This window comes from Pseudophryne corroboree, chromosome 6, assembly GCF_028390025.1.
Source record: "Pseudophryne corroboree isolate aPseCor3 chromosome 6, aPseCor3.hap2, whole genome shotgun sequence".
Lineage (NCBI taxonomy): Eukaryota > Metazoa > Chordata > Amphibia > Anura > Myobatrachidae > Pseudophryne > Pseudophryne corroboree.
This window is the reverse complement of record NC_086449.1, coordinates 510,370,404-510,393,752: the sequence shown is the minus strand read 5'-3', so window position 1 is coordinate 510,393,752 and position 23,349 is coordinate 510,370,404. Positions and strand designations below refer to the sequence as shown.

General features: G+C 43.3%; 1 protein-coding gene across 10 annotated transcripts in view; it reads right to left on the bottom strand.

Moving 5' to 3' along the window:
- Window positions 1-23,349, bottom strand: part of KCNC2 (potassium voltage-gated channel subfamily C member 2) — a 417,946-nt gene that overhangs the window by 23,256 nt on the left and 371,341 nt on the right. For 5 of the 10 annotated variants that reach the window (XM_063927443.1, XM_063927444.1, XM_063927447.1 and 2 more), the window contains exon 4: window positions 3,364-3,519. In XM_063927443.1, coding sequence (XP_063783513.1) covers window positions 3,364-3,519 — 156 coding nt within the window. Of the gene's footprint in view, window positions 1-3,363; window positions 3,520-23,349 lie in introns of those variants that run through there. The other 5 variants (XM_063927446.1, XM_063927451.1, XM_063927450.1 and 2 more) reach the window with 2 other exon arrangements.

Here is a 23,349-nt window from a genome sequence, read left to right as displayed (position 1 = left end):
CCTGATCAGTTGCCCTTGTGGCTTACACTATGTCGGGAAAACTGACTGCACATTGAGGGAACGGATGGCCAACCACAAATTGGCCATTAGAAAGGCCATATTAAATGGCACAAGCGATCAACCAGTGGCACGTCATTTTGCATTGGCAAGACATAGTGTAGCGTGTTTAAAATATATTATTAACGATCATGTACCGGCCAACATTAGAGGGGGGAATAGGTCATTGCAGTTACTGCAAAGAGAATCTAAGTGGATTTATGAGCTTCAAACATTGGCACCTAGGGGTCTCAATGAGACTCTGGGACTACACTGTTTTTTATAAGTAAATTAGATGAGTTTCTGTGGTAGGAATTTACAGTGTTTGGGCGAATAATGTTTGATATTTCAGATATACATGTTATCTTTGAAATTTGATTATCTACATATAATCACTGCATCTGTGTCTGTGCTACATTTGCTTTTAATTTTATGTATGTAATGTATTTGTTTGTAGATGTTTTTATATGTTATCATAGTCACATTCATTAAAGTGATGCCTTCGGCAGGTGGGACGGCGGGATGACGTCATTAGCGGGCGTCGGAACGCCGGGGCTCTCTGCACATTGGGAGGGGATAAAAGGTATGTGGTGTTCAATACTTGTATAACCTGAAGACGGAGTGATTAAAGCTTCGAAACGTTGTTATTTCTGCAAACCTGCTGTTGTGTCTTTGTGATACCGGAGTGCCGCCGACAGGACGCTATATATATATATATATATATATATATATATATTAATTTTCCAAAATGCATTGGGTGTTTATTGCAATAGTGAAAAGTGGGCACATTTGGTGTATATGAGGTCACACATTAAAAAATGTATGGATTAAATTATTTTAAAAGATACATACATTAATTTATTCAGTCTTTTGGGTAAACTCTGGTATGAAGGTCTCATTATAGAAATACAGATAGAACCTCCGTTATCTTTGCTGGCTGAGGCGCACATGTGCACTCCCGGTGTGACTAGGTGATCCATCCGCCTAGTCACACCGAGAGTGCACAGAGCCACTTTCCATTGTAAGCGTCTCTGTCTGGTCATGCACGCCCGTCCAGATGGAGACGCTCACAGTGACTAGGTGCGCCCAGGCGGGTGCGCCTAGTCACAGACGGAGCCACGACTAGCGTGACTCCATCTGTATAAAGAAGAAATCCTCTAAAATCCTCCATCTTCAGAAAACATCTCCAAGAAACATATCCATCCAGGTTACTGATTTACTGATGATGTTATTTCAATGTGTATAAAAATATTGTGGTGGCGCAACCTAAAGACCCACAATTTCTACTAAAACTACATTTGACTTTGGACTGACAAAAAAAGATAGACTTTGGAATTGCAGCCTAAATTGACTAAGTATTACTGACTGATTTTATTGATAGCTATTAATATTTTAGCGCACTGTGGGTAATTGTGATGTGTGTGTGTGTGTGTGTGTGTGTGTGTGTGTGTGTGTGTGTGTGTGTGTGTGTGTGTGTGTGTGTTTTAGTATCATCACAAGAAAGGGGTATTTATGGGCCCAGCTTAATAACCTGAAATAGAATTTCCCCAAAAATAATATTTATTTATTAAAAAGAGACACATTTCTTCAGAATTGATATCTCATGCGTATTATGTTTAATGAAGACACCTGATTTTTATGTTTGATAAATCCAGTGTGGTTTCAGTATGCATGTAAAACATAAATTATCACTACAGGCTACACCAACTCTCTCATCATTAGGTTAACTCTAAAAATAAAGTTGTGTATGTATAATGGTTCATATTACTTAAAATTGCAAGCTAAGTTTTCAATATTTGCATTATTTTAAATTAAATAGTACATATAAAATTTGTTAAAAAAAATAAGCATGCACTAGCAAGAAGACATTGTTATAATTTTTACATAAGAAAGCCACTCAATTTTTGTGTTTTGATATTTATATCACTACTTATTTTTTAAGCAAAAATGTTTTTTTGATTGGCTTAATATCAGTAAAAAAAATCAGATCAGGATATTGTGTAATACTGTATAGTATTTAAAAATATTCTTACATACTAACATATAGTTATGAAGTCTTACAAAAGAGACAGGAACTATCAGAAAATGTACATTACACAATATATTTAAAGGACAGACACAAAAAATGAGAACATGAGACGCAAATGATTAAATGATTAGACTGTGCCACATACATTGCTAAGCAACTTTTAAGCAAACATCTTTGGGAGATGAAGGAAAAAAAGAGTAGCTAAGCAATACATTGAACACCATACAGTCATTCACTTGGGCAAGAGCACATTTATCAAGCGATGGACTGGCCAGCTCCAATAGGAGATATATAGATTTCTTTTGTTACCTCAACATTAACCAGTAGAGCAGACATCTTAATATGATTGCATACTATGTGACAACATTTTTTCAACTATAATTTTAAAAATAAATCTTAATGTAGTAGTAATAATAATAATAATAATAATAATAATAATAATAATCAGGTACTAATCCTTTTTCAACTGAAATTTTGAAAATAGCTTCACACCCAAATATTTAACATATGGATTCTCAACACTACAAAAAAGGGACTGGCTGAAAACAAGATCCTGTAAAAATATAACTGAAGAAACAGAATGTCTTTGCTCTATGTATCTAAGAAGTATACTCTATCAAAAAAAATAGTTTGGAGTTAGTTCTCACTTGCATTAAATAATTAATTGAAACAGAAATTATTCAGTTATTACACAAAAAGGGAACACTGCAAAACAAAGAAAACTATGACTTTCTGGATGACACAAATTTTTAGTTGATGTATTCAGCACACACAAGAAAATCTATTTATACACCTCCATATGTCTTTTACTTAATTTATGTGAGTCTGTAAACTACTTTGCATGAGCTCAGATTTATGTGACAAACTGATGCATTCTTTTTTAATTATATATATTTTTAAATTGCATTTACTGTACATATACACCTGTAATAAGTTTTTTGTAAAATATCTTAGGGAATTTCATAGTAATATGTTTTTAAGTTCAGAAAACAATCAGATTTTAAGATACTGAAAGTACTTGTTTCCAATAAGCGATGCTTGTACACATATCTCCAGCAGCTTGATAAATAGCACACTATATTAAGGAAAGCCACCTTTGGCACACCAGTTGCATATTCAATCCAGCTTTACCATCTACTACAGCTTCACTAAATAAATAACTTAAGTCTGAATAAGTATGATGAGAACTTTAGTTGAGAACCAGCTGGAGTGTCAATGATTGCCCACCTCTTCTTTATATAGTATTTTATACACACATTCATTTAGATTTACATATTAAAAATTAAAAAAGCCCATACCTTTCCGTATCCCTCCATCAGTATTGCACGCATAATCACCTGTTGTCAGAAGAAAACAAGTTCCTGCTCTCCTGTTTTTGTCTCTGGTACTAGAGCGTCTCATTGGGTGCCTTTCTCCGGGAGAGAGGGGCTGGTCACTTCCTGAACTATCCTCACCTGGTTATAGAGTTATATTTTATTTTGCAACAAAAAAAGAAAACATAGAATAGAATTAGAAATTAATGCACATTTATGAATATTTATCTTTCCACAAAGGGCCTCCATTCAGCTCTGATTAAAACAGTGGTTGACAAGACATGCAAAGACTTAGGAAAATGCAAGCATCTGAAAGAAAAAGGCATAAGAGGTACACAGTCAGGAGATAAATATGGGCCAAAAAAGGTGTGCTATTACAAACAACTATATTACAGTAACCTTTAGTTATACTTCTATCTAAACAGATATGATGGTGGCATTTCTGTTCAGTGTTATACAGATCCCTAAACAGCCCAATCTTCATAAATTTTCCACATTCATTGGGGAGAACACACTAAACATGCTAGGGGCTCTAAATAGACCTCTCTGATGTACAAGGTTATAACATGATGCATGCAGGCAATGCCACCACCCAGAGTGCAAGGCCAAGGGGAAAAAATGGTCACTACCCTGATGGTACCCGTTTGAAGCTTGCAGGGTGCATCACCTACATATCTGTGCACAAACTTCCCTGCTTTACTTTTCTGTGATGTTATGACTTCACATGTGAAAGGTGTTGGAAGGCAGCCAAGGGAGCACTGATTGTTTTTAATATAATTTCTATTGTCATTTTGAAGTTTAAAAATAGTTTGATAGGGAAGGATCAATTGGAACCTTTCCTTGATGATTCATACAGAGAAGCACAGGATAAGGTTGTGGGAGAGTAATAGTATGTATTTGAGACATTCATGAGGAGATGGCTAACACATAGTCGACTCAGCAGTGCAGAGGTGTATTTCACTGTCCTATATCTATACAACTGATATTTGAGACCACCGTAAGATATGATAGAAACAGCAAACAGTAGTTAATTGAGGATAGTGAAGCAAGGGATTGTTTGATATAGGTCTTAGGGTCACCAAAGGATCAAAATATGTGTTAAAAACATTACAGACACTAAGGGGGTATTTAAATGTTTGAAAAGTCAGTTGGATGTCTGTTTTTTCCTATCTAATAGACAGAAAAAAACAGACTCCCAACTGACTTTTCAACATTTGAATCCCCCCCCCCTCAACAGTCTTGCTAACTGAAGGAAAACTCATTGTATCTGTAGAGTAAAAGAAAGCCCTTACAAAATGTGATAAAATATGTTATTGAAGACTTTAGTCTTTACATTTGATGACGCTAGTAAACTTGCTTAAATCACAAACCAGCCAGAGCTTGTATTAGGTATTTTTTCTATTTAATAAAGACTGGGCACAATAGGACTGATGTGGAGTATAAACTATTTTTTATGCAAAATCCATCCTACTCTATAGAAGCCTCAATAAGATTATATCTTATTATTTGACAATTTGTATAATGTGTTTGTCATCTCTGATGTCATCATTAGAATATACTATACTTCCACAATACCAATGTAAACTGAACAAATGAATCTAACATTAGATTGTAGGCAAAATATTTTTCTCATACCCATAGCACCAAGACGGGTTATGACTTATTACCCGAGTATGCCATCAGATAAGACAGATAAGTGGAAACTCAAGAAAAAAATATTGTTATAATAACTTGGCAATTGCAATAACATGGACAAAAGAAAAAAAGAGCAGCAGCTTCATTAGCTATTCAAAAAAAGAAGAATGTACTGGCACTGGTTGATGTTTCTCCAATATTAATAAACAAACGTGGATGAATTAAAATATGTAAACAATTTATTCACTAGACAGTATATGTACCATAACACTTAAAATCATATAATTGGGCATGAATAAAAACTGAGAACCAAATAAAATAGCTGCTGGTGTGTGTCCACATGGGATCCCAGACTAAAGGATAAAGTTCCCTGGGGATTAATGATGTTTAGATACAGCTGGTGTTACCCATGGCGATGGAGTCCTCCAGGTGCTTGGAAATTAACAGAAGGCAAGCTGTGATGATTAAGCAAAAGCTGGGTCTCTCCAATCAATGCTGTAATAGTGCAGTCACACAGAGAAAGTTCCAAAGGCAAGGAATAAATGGATTAAAAGTCCATATCTGGATCCTCATGAAGTGGAGCGCATGTGGTGATGGCAGCTTGGCACTTAACACGTTTCCCTAGGCACGGTCACCTAGCTTCATCAGAAGTAAAGCTCAGTCTAAATGTGGGATCTATTTAAATCCCAGCAGATTCACCCGATTGGACGAAGACACTGTGAATGGCAGTGCAAATTTGTCAGAACTAGCAGAGACTGTATCCTCTAGCAACCAGAGGAATGGTCACTCTGGCACAGAGGGGATAGTGGTTATCAAGGAACCTAGTCAGATTGTGGTGGTAGGGGATTAAATTATTAGAAAGGCCGATAGGGCAATCTGTTACTGGGACTGAGATTGTTTTACAGTATGTTGTCTTCTGGATGCTCGGATATGACACATTGCGGATTAGGTAGACAGATTGTGGGGAAGGGCTGGAAAGAGCCGTTGGTCTTGGTGCACATTGGCACCAGTGACAAAGTTAGTGGTAGATGGGATGTCCTTAAAAATGATTACAGGGACCTAGGATGCAAATTTAAGGCAAGGACATCTATGGTAATATTCTCAGAAATATTACCTGTGCCACACGCAAACCCAGGAAGACAGAGGGAGATTAGGGAGGTAAATGTGTGGCTATGAGATTTGTGTAGGAAGGAGGGATTTGTGTTCCTGGATCACTGGGCAGACTTCTCGGTCAGGCGCAATCTTTTTTGTTGTGATGGATTGCACCTGAGTGAGGAGTGCAACAGTGCTTGTGGGACAGATGATTAGAAGGTTGGAGGAGATTTTAAGCTAGATGTCTGGAGGGAGGGATTAGAAATATTTAATGGGACAGTCAGAGAGGGCAGAAAGAAGGGATCTATAAAATATCATGTGGGTGGAGAAGGGGGAGGAGAAAAATAGTCCGCAATGTTAAATCAAGAAAAACGCAAGTAACTAAAACAATATCAACTAAAAAACATGCAGACCAGGGAATTACTAAATGAAAGTGTATGCTTGCTAATGCAAGAAGCAAACAAGTAAAATGGGGGAATTAGAAATGATAGCACTAAATGATCAGTATGATATCATAGGCATTACGGAGTCATGGTGGGATGATTCTCACAACTGGGCAGCAAATATGGAGCGATATACACTCTTCAGGAGAGATAGGACTAACAAAAAGGGGTTGTATGTCTTTATGTTAAGTCATCCTTAAAACCTTACGTAAAGGAGGTTATTTACAAGGGGACTGGAGATAATGTGATTATGGGTTTCAATTTTGAGTGCGTGGAAAGATATAAAAAAGCTACTAATAGGGACATGCTACAAACTGCCAGATATTAGTGTGACAGAAGAATTACAACTCTTGCAGCAAATCGAAAAAGCTGCCGGACTGGGGGAGGTCCTAATCATTCGGGATTTTAATTATCCAGACATAAATTGGAACACCGAATCAGGTAATACAGCTAGGGGTAACATGTTCTTAAACATGCTAAAAGATTACTACCTGTCTCAAGTAATTGAGTAACCAACTAGACTTAGGACTATACTGGATCTAGTATTAACTAATAATGTGGAGATTATATTAAATACTAAAGTAGGGGAGACCTTGGGAAATAACGATCATAATATAGTCACATTCGATAGCAGTCTTCAAAAACAACACTATAAGGGTCCAACTAAGACTTTCAACTTTAGAAAAGCTAATTTCAACATGCTGAAACAAGCACTAATGGACATAGGGGGTAATTCAGACCTGATCGCATGCTAGGATTTTTTACTGCACTGCAATCAGGTCAGAACTGTGCATGCATATGCACCGCAATGCGCAGGCACGTCGCTCAGGTACAAAGTGGATCATTGCTGTGCGATAGGTTTTACGAAGAATCCATTCGCACAGCCGATTGCAACGAAATTGACAGGAAGAAGGCATTTGTGGGTGTCAACTGACCATTTTCTGGGAGTGGTTGGAAAAATGCAGGCATGTCCAACCGTTTGCAGTGCGGGTGTCTGACGTCAATTCTGGTCCCGGACAGGCTGAAGTGATCGCAGTGGCTGAGTAAGTCCTGGGCTACTCAGAAACTGCAAAAGATCTTTTTGTACTGCTCGGCTGCACATGCATTCGCACACTTGCACAGCTAAAATACACTCCCCTGTAGGCGGCAACTATCTGATTGCAGAGCTGCAAAAAATTGCTAGCAAGCGATCAGGTCTGAATTAGGCCCATAGATTGGAAAATTTTGTTTCATGGTAAGAATACGACTGAAATGTGCGATGCTTTTAGAATTTTGCTAGATAAGTACACTCATATGTTTATTCCCAAGGGCAGCAAACACAGGTGTAATTAAAACTGATGTGGCTTAACAAGAAGATTAAGGGACAAATGGATAAAAAGAGACGCGCTTTTAAAGCGTTTAAATCTGACAGGAAGGCAGAGTCATTCCAGTACTACAAGCAGGGGCAGATTGGGATACAAAACCAGCCAGGGAACTTTCTGGAAGCAACCCTAAATAGGGGGCGGGGTCAAGGCAGGGGAGAGCAGATATGGATCGAAGTACTGGTGTGGTGTGGCAAAATATGGAGAGGCATGGCCACCACCTTAAAAAAAATACTATTCATCTGACCCCCTCTGCAGCTAACACAGGCCACTACTGTATGTGCAAGGGGACATACTGTATGCTGATTTATCGATGTGGCATGCAGTGAAAATCACAGTGGTTGGGATCCCGACGTAAAAATCCCAACAACCGGGAATGCCGACAGTGCTCGCCATGGCTATTCCCACTTGTGGGTTTCCACGACACCCATAGAGTGGGAATAAAACCTCTGGTTAGCGCAGCGAGCCTGCGAGGGGACCATTTACGCTCTCCCCGCTGGTACTCTGGTGGTCAGGATGCCACTGTTGGTATATTGACAGTTGGCATCCCATCTGCTGGGATAGCATTACCATCCCATTTATGTGTTGTTTGTAAGACCCTCTCATCCCTTCCTGTAAATATATTTAGCGATGAGTTACATAGGGAAGGAGAGCGGTTTGGTGCGATCTGAGTGCAGAGGCGAGGCAGAGCAGTGTGAGTAGGGGGAAGGGGTCTGTGTGAGAAGGGGAGAACTCTATGAGGGGGGATCTAATGGAGGGGGAGAGCAGTGTAAGAGGGAGAGAAGTGTGTTGGGGGATCTGAGTGGTAAGACGCAGAGCTGTGGGAGGGGGGAAAGCTGTGAGTGGGGATCTGAGTGGGGGTGGTATGTGACTTTAGAGATGAGCGGATTCGGTTTTACTCGGTTTTACTCGGTTCTCAAAACTGAATCTTATTGGCTATCCAAAACACGTGACATCCGTGAGCCAATAAGATTCGGTTTTGAGAACCGAGTAAAACCGAGTAAAACCGAATCCGCTCATCTCTAGTATGTGTGAGGAGGCTAGGGCTGTGTGTGGGGATCTGAGTTGGGGAGAGCTGTGGGGGGTTCTGTCTGAGGAGGGTAGGGCTGTGTGGGGGGGGCCGTGTGAGGAGGGTAGGGCTATGTGTGGGGATCTGAGTGGGGAGGAGAGCCATGTATTTACCTTTAGGCTGTGGCTGGTGGTTCCTCCATGGTGGCCTGTTTCTTTTGAAAGTGGCTGCAGGAAACAGATGGCATTTCGGTGGCACTTGTTCAGCGTGGTGGGTGGGCTGAGGCAGGCACCGGACGCACTTCTCTCCTGGGGGGGGCGCCTCTATATTTCTACATGCAGCGCAGGCAGACACTAAACCTGTGCTGCAGTGAGACACCGCAGCCCAGTCCCATGACACAGGGAGAGTGGTGGCAGTGGGGACCTCCTCGCCTGTGAGTGCAGAGGGATGGGAGCCGGGAGTAAGCGCGGCACATCAGTGACTTAAGCTCCTGCGCATGTGCGGTCTCCCAACGCTGCCGATCGTGGCAGCCAGCCCAACACGGGTGAGTGAAGGCCACTGAGGGGACGTCGGGACCGGCTAACTGGAAACTGATCCGGTGTCCCAATCCACCCTTGACTACAAGGAATGCAACAGTAAATGCAAAAAAGAAATCAGAGCAACAAAAATAGAAAACGAAATAAAATTGCCTAGGAGAGTAAAACAAACCCTAGAAAGTTTTTAAGTACATAAACGGTAAAAGGTTAAAAAGGAGAATATAGGACCATTAAAGGGCGAGTTGGGTGTCTTGATTTATGATGACAAAGATAAAGCCGATTTATTGAACACATTTTTTCATCATTGTTCACTAGAGAGGACCTGTTGGTGGGAGTAGAGCAGAACATAAGCTATGATAATGTCCCATTGCTAAGTACATGGTAAAATGAGGAAGTAGTCCGGGAGAAACTAAGTAAAATAAAAGATAACTAAATCTCCTGGTCCAGATGGACTTCACCCAAGGGTTCTTATGGAGCTTAACTCATAACTAGCAAGGCCCTTATATTTGAATTTCCATGATTCAATCACATCTGGCATGATACCGAAGGACTGGCGTATAGCAGATATAGTCCCACTATTCAAAAAGGAATGAAAACTCATCCCGGTAACTATAGACTGATAAGTTTGACATCTATAGTGGGGAAAATACTGGAAGATATAATAAAGGATAGTATACAAGAGTACTTGGATACCTCCAAGGTTATTAATAGGAATCAGCAGAGATTTGTGAGGGACAGGTCATGTCAAACTAACTTAATTAGCTTCTACGAGAAAGTGAGCAATAATATTGATCAGGATAAAGCAGTGGATGTGGTCTATTTAGATTTTGCTAAAGCATTCAACACAGTGCCACATGAGGCTGATTTTCATATAAAGAGAGCTTGGTATAGGAAACACTATCTGTACATGGGTAAGTAATTGGCTGGATAACCGGGAACAGCGAGTGGTGGTTAATAGGATGTGTTCTGACTTGGCCTCAGTACTCAGTGGAATACCGCAAGGGTCAGTACTCGGGCCACTTCTGTTTAGCATATTTATTAATGACCTAGGAGTAGGTCTGGAAAGCACAGTGTAAATTTTCACAGCTGATACTAAACTGTGTAGAGTAATTAATTCAGACAAAGATGTTGAGTGTTTACCGAATAACTTATTTAAACTGGAGGTTTTGGCAGAAAAATGGAGAATGAGGTTCAATATAAAAAAATGTAAAGTTATGCATCCTGGGACTAAGAACAATCGGGCAGCCTATAAATTACATGGCAAAAATGTAGGGGAAACGATAGTTGATAAAGGTTTTCGGGGTGCTCATTGATAATAGACTTAGTAGCAGTACCCAATGTCAAAGTGCAGCAACAAAAGCAAATAAGGTGTTAGCATGCATAAAATGGGGAATTGAGACAAGGGATGAGAGTGTAATCCCTGCCACTGTATAAATCATTGGTACGTCCACACCTTGAATATTGTGTACAGTTCTAAGCACCACATTATAAAAAAGTTATCTTGAAACTTGAAAGGGCTCAGAGATGAGCCACCAAATTGATCAAGGGGTTAGAGGCACTGGATTATGAGGAAAGGCTTACTACTGTAGGTTAGATATGTTTACACTCGAAAAGAGGTGGGTAAGAGGGGACATTATTCATATTTACAAATATATAAAGGGACAATACAAGGATCTATCAAGTGATTGTTTATTGAAAAACCTCTACACAGGACACGCGGACTTCCTCTAAGGTTAGAGGAGAGAAAATTGAATACACAATGAAGGAAATGGTTCTTCACAGTAAGGGCAGTGGAAATTTAGATTTCTTTGCTAGAGGAGGTAGTAATGGTGGACTCAGTCAATATGTCCAAAAATGAATTAGACAAATTCCTATCTGAAAGAAATATTCAAGGATATAGTATTAGGGGAAACAGTATTTGTAGAAGCATGAATTATAGTAGTTATTTAGACTTAAAAACATAACTTCATTTGGGTCACTACAGTTAAACTATAATTACATACAGATTAGTGTACGAAATATAATACAGGTTGAACTTAATGGACATTTTGTCTTTTTCCAGACTCATTAACTATGTTACTACTTACTATCTATTATCCTATCAGAAAGGAAATATTCAAATGTTATTCATGAAGGTCAATTCACTCCCTGCCTTACAAACAGTAAATTAATTAGATGAATTTTACATTTATCTTTCCTATTAGGGGTTTCTTTCTAAAGTATAATTCTACTGCTTCCTATCAACCTAAGCAGAGCAAATTGTGGGAGGATTTTTGGAAACAGTGGCATATGTATGCTTAAATAGTATTCCTTCAGTTTGCATTTAGTAGATAGTTGCATGACGTTAAAATATGCTATTTTCATTATACCGGCTTTAAATAGAAAATTAGATATTTCCTATCAGGCTCCATGTTATTATTATTATTATTTATTATTATCCTTTATTTATATGGCGCCACAAGGGTTCCGCAGCACCCAATTACAGAGTACATAAACAAATAATCAAACAGGAAAACAGCAACTTACAGTTGATGACAATATAGGACAAGTACAGGGTAAATAAACATAGCTACATCAGCAGATGACACTGGAATAAGTATCAGGTGGCAGAAGACTGCTGGATTTGGTGCAGTTGAAGATTATTACAGTAAGAAAGGATAAGCACATGAGGGAAGAGGGCCCTGCTCATGAGAGCATACATTCTAAAGGGGAGGGGTAAACAGACAGGGGTGACACAGATGGGGTACATAGAGAGCATAGAACAGAGGGTTAGGATGAGATTTGGCTGGGTTTGGTGAATAAGTGGGTCTTGAGAGCCCGTTTGAAGTTTTGTAGAGAGGTGGAGAGTCTGAGGGGGAGAGGTAGGGAATTCCAGAGAAGTGGTGCAGCACGTGAAAAATCTTGGAGGTAGGAGTGGGAAGACGTAATCCGTAGGCAGGAGAGTCGGCATGCATTAGCAGAGCGAAGAGGACAGGTGGGAGTGTAAAGAGAGATAAGGTCAGAGATGTAGATGGGAGAGGAGTGGGTGAGGGCTTTGTAAGCGAGTGTGAGAAGCTTGAAATGGATTCTGAAAGGGAAGGGGAGCCAGTGAAGGTCTAGTAAGAGAGGAGAGGTGGACGTAGTGCGTTTGGTGAGGAAGATGAGATGGGCAGCAGCATTGAGGATAGATTGGAGTGGAGAGAGGTATTTGTCAGGATTGCCAGTCAGGAGGAGATTACAGTAGTCCAGTCTGGAGATGACCAGTGAGTGGATAAGAGTCTTAGTAGCATCCTGGGTCAGAAAGGGTCTGATCCTGGAAATATTTTTTAGATGAAAATGGCAGGTTTGTGAGAGGTGCTGAATGTGTGGTTTGAAGGAGAGGGAGGAATCAAGGATTACTCCAAGACAGCGCACTTGGGGGCTAGAGGAGATAGTAGTGCCATCAATAGATAATGAGATTGTAGGAGGTGAGGTTATTCAGGAGGGAGGGAAGAAGATCAGCTCAGTCTTAGACATGTTAAGTTTAAGAAAGCGCTGGGACATCCAGGAAGAGGAAGCAGAGAAACAGTTGGAGATACGAGTGAGGAGAGCAGGGGAGAGGTCTGGAGAGGAAAGATAGATTTGGGTGTCATCAGCATAGAGATGATATTGGAAACCAAAAGAACTAATGAGCTTACCTAGTGAGGACGTATAGAGAGAGAAGAGAAGAGGACCAAGAACAGAACCTTGGGGTACCCCTACAGTTAGTGGAAGTGAGGGGGAGGTGGAGTCTTGAGAGGAGACAGAGAATGAACAGTCAGAAAGGTTGGAGGACAGCCAAGAGAGGGCAATGTCTGTCGCGTCTAGCAAAGTTTGAGGATTCGGCAGCTGAGACTTGCCTGAGGAGGTAGTTGGCTGTGGGTGAACAAGATGAGGGGGTTGGATATAGTTGCTTCGCATGAGACATGGAGCAATTAAGTATGTAAGCGGGGTTGAGAGTCAATGAATAGTATTTATTATGTACAGGGCTGAGGTAGAGAACTGTGGCTGGAGCACAATGGTTAAAGAATGTAGTTGCAGACAAAGAACTGCAGGTTGTGGCTTGTCAGGCGAGGTTGTGAATAATGAACTGCGGAACTGTGGATAGTGGTTAAAAGACGTGGCTGGAGGCAAAGAACTGTGGACTGTGATTTGAAAGACAAGACTGTAGATAATGAACTGTGGAACTGTGGATGGTAGTTGAAGACGTGGCTGGAGACAAGGACTGTGGACTGTGGTTTGGAGGATGAGGCTGAAGATAACAATCTGCAGGTTGTGGTCGGTGGAACAAAGACGTGGCTGGTGACGTAGATCTGTGGAGTGTGGCTTGTAAGATGAGGCAGAAGACCTGGGGCTGACTGTGCCCAAAGAGTCTTACTGGACCGGGTTTTCCAGGAGCGCTTCCACAGGCAGTAGCAGGTTAGGAACGGCAGGACTGCAGCAGCAACAGAGAACCGACCAAGCAGGATCAGGAGTAACCAGAATATGACAAGGATCCTGGGAGCACAGGCTAAAGCACCTACAACAGGGTTGTAACTTGAAGCACTGGCATCCCTGTCTTAAACCATCCCCCTTTTATAGGGAGAGCTTCCCCTGGATTGGCTGGAAGAAACAGGAAACAGGAACTATGCTTAGAACTAGGTCTCCAACATGGCGGCACCCAGTAATGCAGACCTTTCTGCAAAGCCACATTGCTCACTGCCTCTGGTCTCCTAGCAATGGCTCAGCATGAGCGACCCACTGTAGCGGCGTCCCGCCGCCATAAGCGGACCCCCTCACCGCCACCACTGCTGCCCATGGACCTGGCGCAGCAGCCCACCTCCGCCGCTGCCCGCACACCGCCAGAGAAGCCAACCCCACAGCCCCAGCGTACCGGTAAGACTCCGGACGCTGACAGTACCCCCCCTTTGCGGGTGGACTCCGGACACCTATATGGTATAGTAGGGAACTTGGCATGAAATTTCCGAAGAAGTCTTGGTGCATGGACATCTTCTACTTCTACCCAAGATCTCTCCTCTGGTCCATATCCCTTCCAATCAACAAGGTACTGGAGGCGACCATAACGTCTGCGAGAATCAAGGATCTTGTGAATCTCAAATTCGTCTCCTTGTGCTGATTGGATCTTGAGTGATTTAGGCAAAGCAGCTCTGAATCGATTAAGTACCGAAGGTTTTAAGAGAGAAATATGAAATTCATTAGGGATTCTTAACTGCGGAGGTAATTTCACTTTATAAGCCACAGTATTCAAAACTTTTTCGATTGGGTAGGGCCCAATAAATCTGGGAGCAAACTTTTTCGTAGGAACCTTTAATCTTAGGTTACGTGTGGAAACCCAAACCCGATCTCCTACCTTAAGGCTTGGTACAGCTTTTTGCTTCAGATCTGCATAGGTCTTAAACCTCTTGGATGTCTTGAGCAAGGCTTTGTGAATTTGTTTCCAGGTTTCAGTAAATTGTCGAAGTGTTGACCCTGCGGCAGGAACCTCGAGCGTAGGCAGAGGTTAGAAGTCAGGAACTCTAGGATGGTAACCATAATTAATGAAGAAAGGAGAAGATTTTGTGGCAGAGTGATAGAGATTGTTATGGGCAAATTCTGCGAATGGGAGGAAGTCCAGCCAGTCGTCCTGTGAGGAGGACATGAATAAACGCAGAAAAGTCTCCAGATCCTGGTTCACTCTCTCTGTTCGACCATCCGTTTGGGGATGATATCCTGAGGAGAAGTTCAATTTCACACCAAGAGCAGAACATAGGGATCTCCAAAACTTGGCCACAAACTGAGGACCTCTATCAGATATGATTTTCTGCGGTAGACCATGAAGTCGAAAGATCTCTGCTATAAATAATTTTTCCAACTGGGATGCTGATGGAAGATTAGCCAGAGGAACGAAGTGTGCCATTTTTGAGAATCGGTCAACTATGACTCATGCGGTGTTCCGTCCACCAGACATAGGTAAATCAGTAATAAAGTCCATAGAAATATGCATCCATGGTCTTAGTGGCACAGGTAACGGATGGAGTAACCCGGCTGGAGGATCTTTGGGACTCTTATGCTGGGCACATTTTGGACAGGCAGCCACGAATTCCTGAACGTCAGTCCTGAGATGAGGCCACAGTAGGAGCGCTGAATGAATTTGAGTGTTTTATGACCGCCTGCACGGCCCATGAAGGAAGAGGAATGAGCCCATGTAAGAAGTTTTTTGTGAAGATATGGTGCAACAAAGATCTTTCCTGGAGGAGGAAGTGGAGAGGTATTAGTTACTGAAAAAGAGGTGGATTTCAGGATGAATTGCTCTTTTGAACGGTCAGAGGGTTCTTCAGAATTTAGGGAGCGAGATAATGCATCTGCCTTTTTAGTGAGGGAACCTGGTCGGTAACTAAGTTTAAAGTTAAAACGGGTAAAGAAGAGTGCCCATCTTGCTTGGCGTGGGTTGAGACATCGGGCTGACTGTAGATACAGGAGGTTCTTGTGATCCGTGGTTACCGAGATTGGATGCTGAGCTCCCTCCAACAAATACCTCCACTCCTCAAAGGCCAACTTAATCGCCAGTAATTCCTGTTCCCCAATAGCATAATTCTGTTCAGCGGGGGGAAATCTTCACTAGAAGAATGCACAAAGATGGACCTTCTTGTCCTCGAAGAGCTGGGATAATACTGCTCCTACTCCTATAGCAGAGGCCTCAACCTCCACCAAGAACGGACAGCTGAGATCAGGTTGTCGAAGAACTGGAGTGGTCATGAAGGCCTCCTTTAAAGACGAAAAGGCTTCCAAAGCCTCCGGAGACCACTTGGCAGGATCGGCTCCTTTCCTAGTTAATGCGGTTATGGGAGCTATGACAGAAGAATAATTTTGAATGAATCTTCGGTAGAAGTTAGCGAACCCCAGGAAACGTTGAACTCCTTTAAGGGTAGCTGGAAGTGCCCAATCCTGAATCGCCGGGACTTTAGTGGGGTCCATCTGTAACCTCTGCCCTGAAAGAATGTAACCGAGGAATGGAATCGTGGGTACTTCGAAGGTGCACTTCTCTAATTTACAGAATAATTGATTCCGTCATAAACGAGTTAGCACTTCTTTGACTTGTTCCCGATGGGTCTTCAGATCCCTAGAAAAAATGAGGATGTCATCCAGGTACACTACCAAGCAGTCATAGAGGAGGTCTCTGAAGATTTCGTTAACGAACTCTTGAAAGATGGCTGGGGCGTTACATAGGCCAAAAGGCATTACCAGGTATTCGTAATGGCCGTCGTGGGTATTAAATGTCGTCTTCCATTCGTCACCTGGGCGAATACGTATAAGATTGTAGGCCCCCCGTAAGTCCAGCTTAGTAAATACAGTAGCTCCTTTAACACGGTCGAACAGTTCTGGAATCAGGGGTAACAGATATCAGTTCTTAATTGTTATGTCATTGAGACCTCTATAGTCAATACAGGGCCGCAAACCCCCATCCTTCTTTTTGACGAAGAAAAAACCCGCCCCGGCCGGAGATGGAAGGCCTGATGAACCCTTTATCCAAGTTCTCCCGAATATACTCCGACATGGCCTGTGTCTCAGGAAGAGAGAGAGGGTAGATTCAGCCTCGGGGAGGAGTCTTACCAGGTACTAGCTCAATAGGACAATCCCAAGTACGATGCGGGGGCAAAGTGTCCTCCCCACTCTTACTGAAAACATCTTGAAAGGCTTGGTATTCCACAGGAAGGCTGGAAGGACTGGAAGAACAGAGAGGTCTTACTGAAGGTAAACAGTTCTGGAAGCAGTCTTGTCCCCAAGAGAGAACATCCATAGTCTGCCAGTCAATGTGGGGATTGTGTCTGATTAACCATGGAAAGCTTAGGATCAGTTCATGAGAGGCTTTAGGAATTACAAGTAAAGAGATTTTTTCTGAATGAAGAACTCCGACCTTCATCTTGAGAGGAATAGTACGAAAGGATATAATACCCTCAGGGATATAACTTCCATCCACTGCAGTAACAGAAATGGTACGATCCAAAGGAGCCGTTTGTATTCCAGATCGTTTGACCAGAGCTGATGTAATGAAGCTTTCGTCGGCTCCGGAGTCGAGTAGTGAATGGATGAGAAGAGAAAAAGAAGGGAGGTCCAATTGGGTTAACAAGACAGACTCTTTTTTGGTATGTAATTCTGAGGATTCTCCTAGCTTGACCTCTCCAGCACAAGCTAGGAGCGGGCGTTTCCCGGACGTAGATTGCAAGTTTTGACAAAGTGATCAGATGCACCACAACACAAGCAGAGGTTCCCTTGTCGCCGTCTCTGACGTTCTTTGTTGGAGAGGCGGGAGCGATTGATCTGCATGGGTTCTTCCGCAGTTGGTGATGATGGTGTTGGTGGAAGAACTCTAGACTTAGGGCGACCTCTCCATACAGCGTTCTCTGTACCTCAGGTCTAATTTATTGCATAAAGAAATTAATTTATCCAACCTATCAGGTACGTCCTGAGTTGCGAGGTCATCTTTGATCTTTTCGGAAAGACCGCTCCAGAAAGCTGCAATGAGAGCTTCCTCGTTCCAGTTCAGTCCTGAGGAGAGAGTATGAAACTTGATCACGTACTGACTGACCATATGCGTGCCTTGACGCAGGCGCATGATCTCCAATGAGGCGGCAGAAGTCCTGCACAGTTTATCGAAGATTCTTAGAAAGGTGGCCACGAATTCTGAATAGTTAGACAGGATAGGGTCCATCCTCTCCCACAAGGGTGAAGCCCATTCCAACACTTGCCCGGTAGGTAAAGAAATTATATAAGCTACTTTGGTTCGTGCTGATGGGAAGTTGGCCGTTTGTAGTTCGAACTGGATTTTGCACTGGTTAAGAAACTTTTGGCATTGTTTTGGATTCCCATCGAACTTACTGGGAGATGGCAAATGCAACCGCGGAAGTGGTACTGGTACAGGTGGAGGCGGGACCGGGGGTGCTAATGTGGGAGCAGCTGTAGATACTTGAGGGGCCGTCATGGCAACACAGAGAGAGTCGAGACGTTCAGACATATTCTGCATGAACTGCACAATTTGAGATTGTGTGGCCTTCTGCTTACTTAAGCGAGACCAGATATCTGCAGTTGAATCCCCTCCTGAGGCCTGATCACCCGTCGAATCCATTGGGCCAGTGCTTACTGTCACGTCTAGCAAAGTTTGAAGATCCGGCAGCTGAGACTTGCCCGAGGAGGTAGTTGGCTGTGGGTGAACAAGATAAGGGGGTTGTATATAGTTCCTTCGCATGGGACACGGAGCAATGAAGAACGTAGGCGGGGTTGAGAGTCAATGAATAGTATTTATTATGTACAGGGCTGAGGTAGAGAACTGTGGCTGGAGCACGATGGTTAAAGAACGTAGTTGCGGATAAAGAATTGCAGGTTGTGGCTTGAAAGACGAGGTTGTGAATAATGAACTGCGGAACTGTGGATAGTGGTTAAAAGACGTGGCTGGAGGCAAAGAACTGTGGACTGTGATTTGAAAGACGAGACTGTAGATAATGAACTGTGGAACTATGGATGGTAGTTGAAGACGTGGCTGGAGACAAGGACTGTGGACTGTGGTTTGGAGGATGAGGCTGAAGATAACAATCTGCCAGTTGTGGTCGGTGGTACAAAGACGTGGCTGGTGATGTAGATCTGTGGAGTGTGGCTTGTAAGACGAGGCAGAAGACCCGGGGCCGACTGTGCCCAAAGAGTCTTACTGGACCGGGTTTTCCAGGAGCACTTCCACAGGCAGTAGCAGGTTAGGAACGGCAGGACTGCAGCAGCAACAGAGAACCGACCAAGCAGGATCAGGAGTAACCAGAATACGACAAGGATCCTGGAAGCACAGGCTAAAGCATCTACAACAGGGTTGTAACTTGAAGCACTGGCGTCCCTGTCCTAAACCATCCCCCTTTAATAGGGAGATCTTCCCCGGGATTGGCTGGAAGAAACAGGAAACAGGAACTATGCTTAGAACTAGGTCTCCAACATGGCGGCACCCAGTAATGCAGACCTTTCTGCAAAGCCACATTGCTCACTGCCTCTGGTCTTCTAGCAATGGCTCAGCATGAGCGACCCGCTGTAGCGGCGTCCCGCCGCCACGAGCAGACCCCCTCACTGCCGCCGCTGCTGCCCACGGACCCGGCACAGCAACCAACCACCGCCATTGCCCGCACACCGCCAGAGAAGCCAGCCCCGCGGCCCTAATGTACCGGTAAGACTCCGGATGCTGACAGTGTCATGCAGACCAATGGAGTGAAGGATTTGCAGTAGGAGAGGGTGGTCCACAGTGTCAAAAGCAGCAGAGAGATCAAGTAGAATAAGTAGAGAGTAGTGTCCCTTAGATTTAGCAGCAAGGAGGTCATTGCATACTTTTGTAAGGGCAGTTTCAGTGGAGTGGAGAGGACGGAAGCCAGACTGGAATGGGTCAAGCAGTGAGTGTGAGGAAAGAAAGGAAGTAAGGCAGTTGTAGACAATACGCTCAAGGAGTTTGGAGGCAAAAGGGAGGAGAGATGGATCAGTAGTTGGAGAGAGTGTTTGGATCAAAGGTAGGTTTTTTAAGAATAGGGGAGATGAGTGCATGCTTGAAGACAGAGGGGACCGTGCCTGATGAGAGGGAAAGATTGAGAAGGTGGGAAAGATGGGAACAAGCAGAAGGAGAGAGGTAGTGGAGGAGGCGGGAGGGGATAGGGTCAAGTGGGGAGGTGGTGAGGGAACAGGAACGAATGACGGCCATGACTTCCTCTCCAGATGCATGGGAGAAAGATGTTAGAGTAGGTGCGAGGGATGGGGAGGGTTGGTAAGGGATGGGAGAAGGCTGGTTACTGATGGTCTGGTGTGATGTGATGTCCTGACATATGGAGTCAATTTTGAATGTGAAGTAAGTGGCAAAGTCAAGAGCAGAGAGTGAGGAAGGGAGACGAGGTGGAGGTGGGCATAGGAGTGAGTTGAGAGTGGAAAAGAGGCGCCGGGGGTTGGAAGACTGGGAGGAGATGAGGTTCTTGAAGTATGACTGTTTAGCAAGAGAAAGGGCAGCACTGAAGGATGAGAGCATAAGTTTGAAATGGAGGAAGTCTGCCTTAGAGCGTGATTTCCTCCAGTGTCGCTCAGCAGTACGTAAGCATTTTTGCAGATATCTGCTGCATTTGGTGTGCAAGGGTTGAGGTGTTAATTTGTGAGGGTGAATAGTGGTTGGTGGAGTAACAGAGTCAAGAGCAGAAGTAAGGGATGCATTGTATGTGGAAGTGGCTTGTTCAGGGTATGAGAGAGAGAATAGGAGAGAGAAGTGAGTCAAACAGGGAGGAAAGGAATGTGGCATCAATAGCTTCAATGTTACGCAAGTGATGGTAGCCTTAGGAGGTAGAGATGGGGAAGTCAAGAGAGATAGGTTAAAGGAGAGCAGGTGGTGGTCAAAGAGGGGAAATGGGGAGTTGGAAAAATCAGAAATATCACAGCGGTGAGTGAAGACCAGATCCAGTGAGCTCCAATTCACATGGGAGGGTGAGGAGGTCCACTGGGAGAGACCAAGTGAAGAGGTGAGGTTAAGGAGTTTAGAGGCAGGGGATTGTGTGAGGATGTCAATAGGGATGTTGAAATCGCCTAGGATAATGGAGGGAATGTCAGAAGAGAGGAAGTGAGGAAGCCAGTAAGCAAAGTTGTCAATGAATTTGGAAGCAGTGTCAGGGGGGCGGTAAATGACAGCTACTCTAAGATGGACTGGTTGGAAGAGGTGTATGGCATGGATCTCAAATGTAGCGAATGTAAGGGATGGTTCTGGTGGTATGAGTTGGTAGGAGTAACTAGAAGGTAAAAGGACCCCAACACCACCCCCATGGCGACCCCCAGGTCGGGGTGCGTGTGTGAATGTGAGGCCCTCAGCAGAGAGAGCAGCAGGAGAAGTAGTGTCAGAGGGCGTAATCCAAGTTTCAGTAATGGCTAGTAGGTGTAGAGAGTTGGAAATGAAAAGGTCATGAGTGGGGACCAGTTTGTTACAAACAGATCTGGCATTCCAGAGGGCACAGGATAAGGGGTATGAGTTTGTGGGAGAGATGTAAATGAGATTATCAGGGTTGCTGTAGCGATGAGGTGAGATTAACTTTGAGGGCAGGGATGATGAGAGAGTAGTGATGGTACGGGTGCCTGAGCTAGGAGGGGAAACTGCAGGAGGTGGGCAGGGAGGGAGGTCAGTGTGATGTGGATGGGGGTGTGGGGAGGTGACAGGGAAGGGAGAGAGGGAGCAGGGCTGAGTTGTGGGGAAGCAGGACCTTGGGGCAGAGGTGAATGAAAGTGGGGTAACAGGAAAGGAGGGGGGAGGAAACAGAGGGATGGAGGGGAGACAGAGGAGGAGGTGTAGGAGACTAGGGTGGAAGGATAAAGATACATTATTAGGTAGACACTGAGTGATGTGGGGAGTATAAGGAAGCCTTGACATAGTGTTAAGTAGGTAAATAGGTTGAGGGAAAGTGGAAGTAGGAGAGGAGACTGTGAGGGAATCAGCAGAAGAATTGCAAAAATGCAGGTGAGAAAAGCAGTGTAGGCTCAATGGGTGTAGATTTAGTATGAAATGAGTCAAAAGCGTAGATAAAATGGGTGCAGAAATGTATTTGGGCTTTAAGAAATGAAAGGATTGTGAGAGGGTTAAGAAGCAATAGTAATTCTGTTCGTTTTTTAAGTGTTTGTAGATGAGAAGGTGAACTCACAATTGTCCCACGGAAGATCTTTGTGATCCTGATTATGGATGAAAACTTGATCTTACATATGTTCCTTTCTGCAAATGGGTTGCATAGTGTTCACAGAGTGAAAGTTGGGGGGTGATAAATTTGCATATACGGTTGTTATTGAAAAGTAGTTAATCTGTTGTTCACTGTGAATATGTGTCGCAGGTTGATAACGCATTAGAATTAGAAAAACAGTAGTTTCCACAGTTTATTGGATCTCAATAATTAGATTATTTAGAGAACTATCTGGCTCACTTTCACTGCTCTGGGCCTTATTAAGTGGTCAACACAAATGGCGACACTACTGCAGATCCAGTACACAGCAGATCTACAAAAATATGCTAATGCTGCAGACACATGCATTTGTACAAAAATGCCCACTGATGGCATCTCTGACCCACCGCTTGCCTGCAAAGAAGTACCATCAGTCACACCATTGGACCTCTGAACCACCCTGTGGTTGCTCAGAATGTCCATCACAAGTAAGCTGCAGGAGCCTCTACAATCGCATACAAAGATACAGTCGCAGGCTGAGACAAGCCCCCGAAACAATCGCAACATTTCTGTATTTGACTCGCTACCCCTCTGCTACCTTCAACAAATGCTCACTGCCTATGTTTTTTACTACTTTGGAATAAACGCTCAGTTAGTCTGCTAATCAATCAATGCACAATGTGACTCTGATGCATGCGCAGTACAGCAAAATTGCTCACTGGGCAATAACAGCATTATATTCACCTCTGAATCAGGCCTTCTGTTACTGAGTAGTCTCTACATAATATCTGCTGTGGCTTTGCAACAACTTTGGTTCTTGTTTTCTGATACTTGCTGACCTGTCTTGTTTCATACCCAGCTTCCTTTAACCACATTGATCTCTGGCAAACCTAAATGCATATTTTGTTTGGATATTCTATCTTTAGGATGCCTTGCTACTGTTTTTATACCTATCTTACCTCCTGAAACGTCCTGATTCTCAGCTTGTACCACAATTACTGCAGCACTCTGCTGCTGCTTAAACAGATCCCATGATTCTTTGTATTAGCCTGCACTGTGATCTCCACAGTAGCGATTGCCATTGGCCATCAATAGTTAGCAACTATAGATGGTTTGCCACTGATGGCCTATGGTTTCACAATCAAAAGAGGAGATCTCACGGTTCTCCTCCATTGATGGATGAGACAGCAATGCTTTTTTTCTTGCCCTGGCGGAGGGGGTATG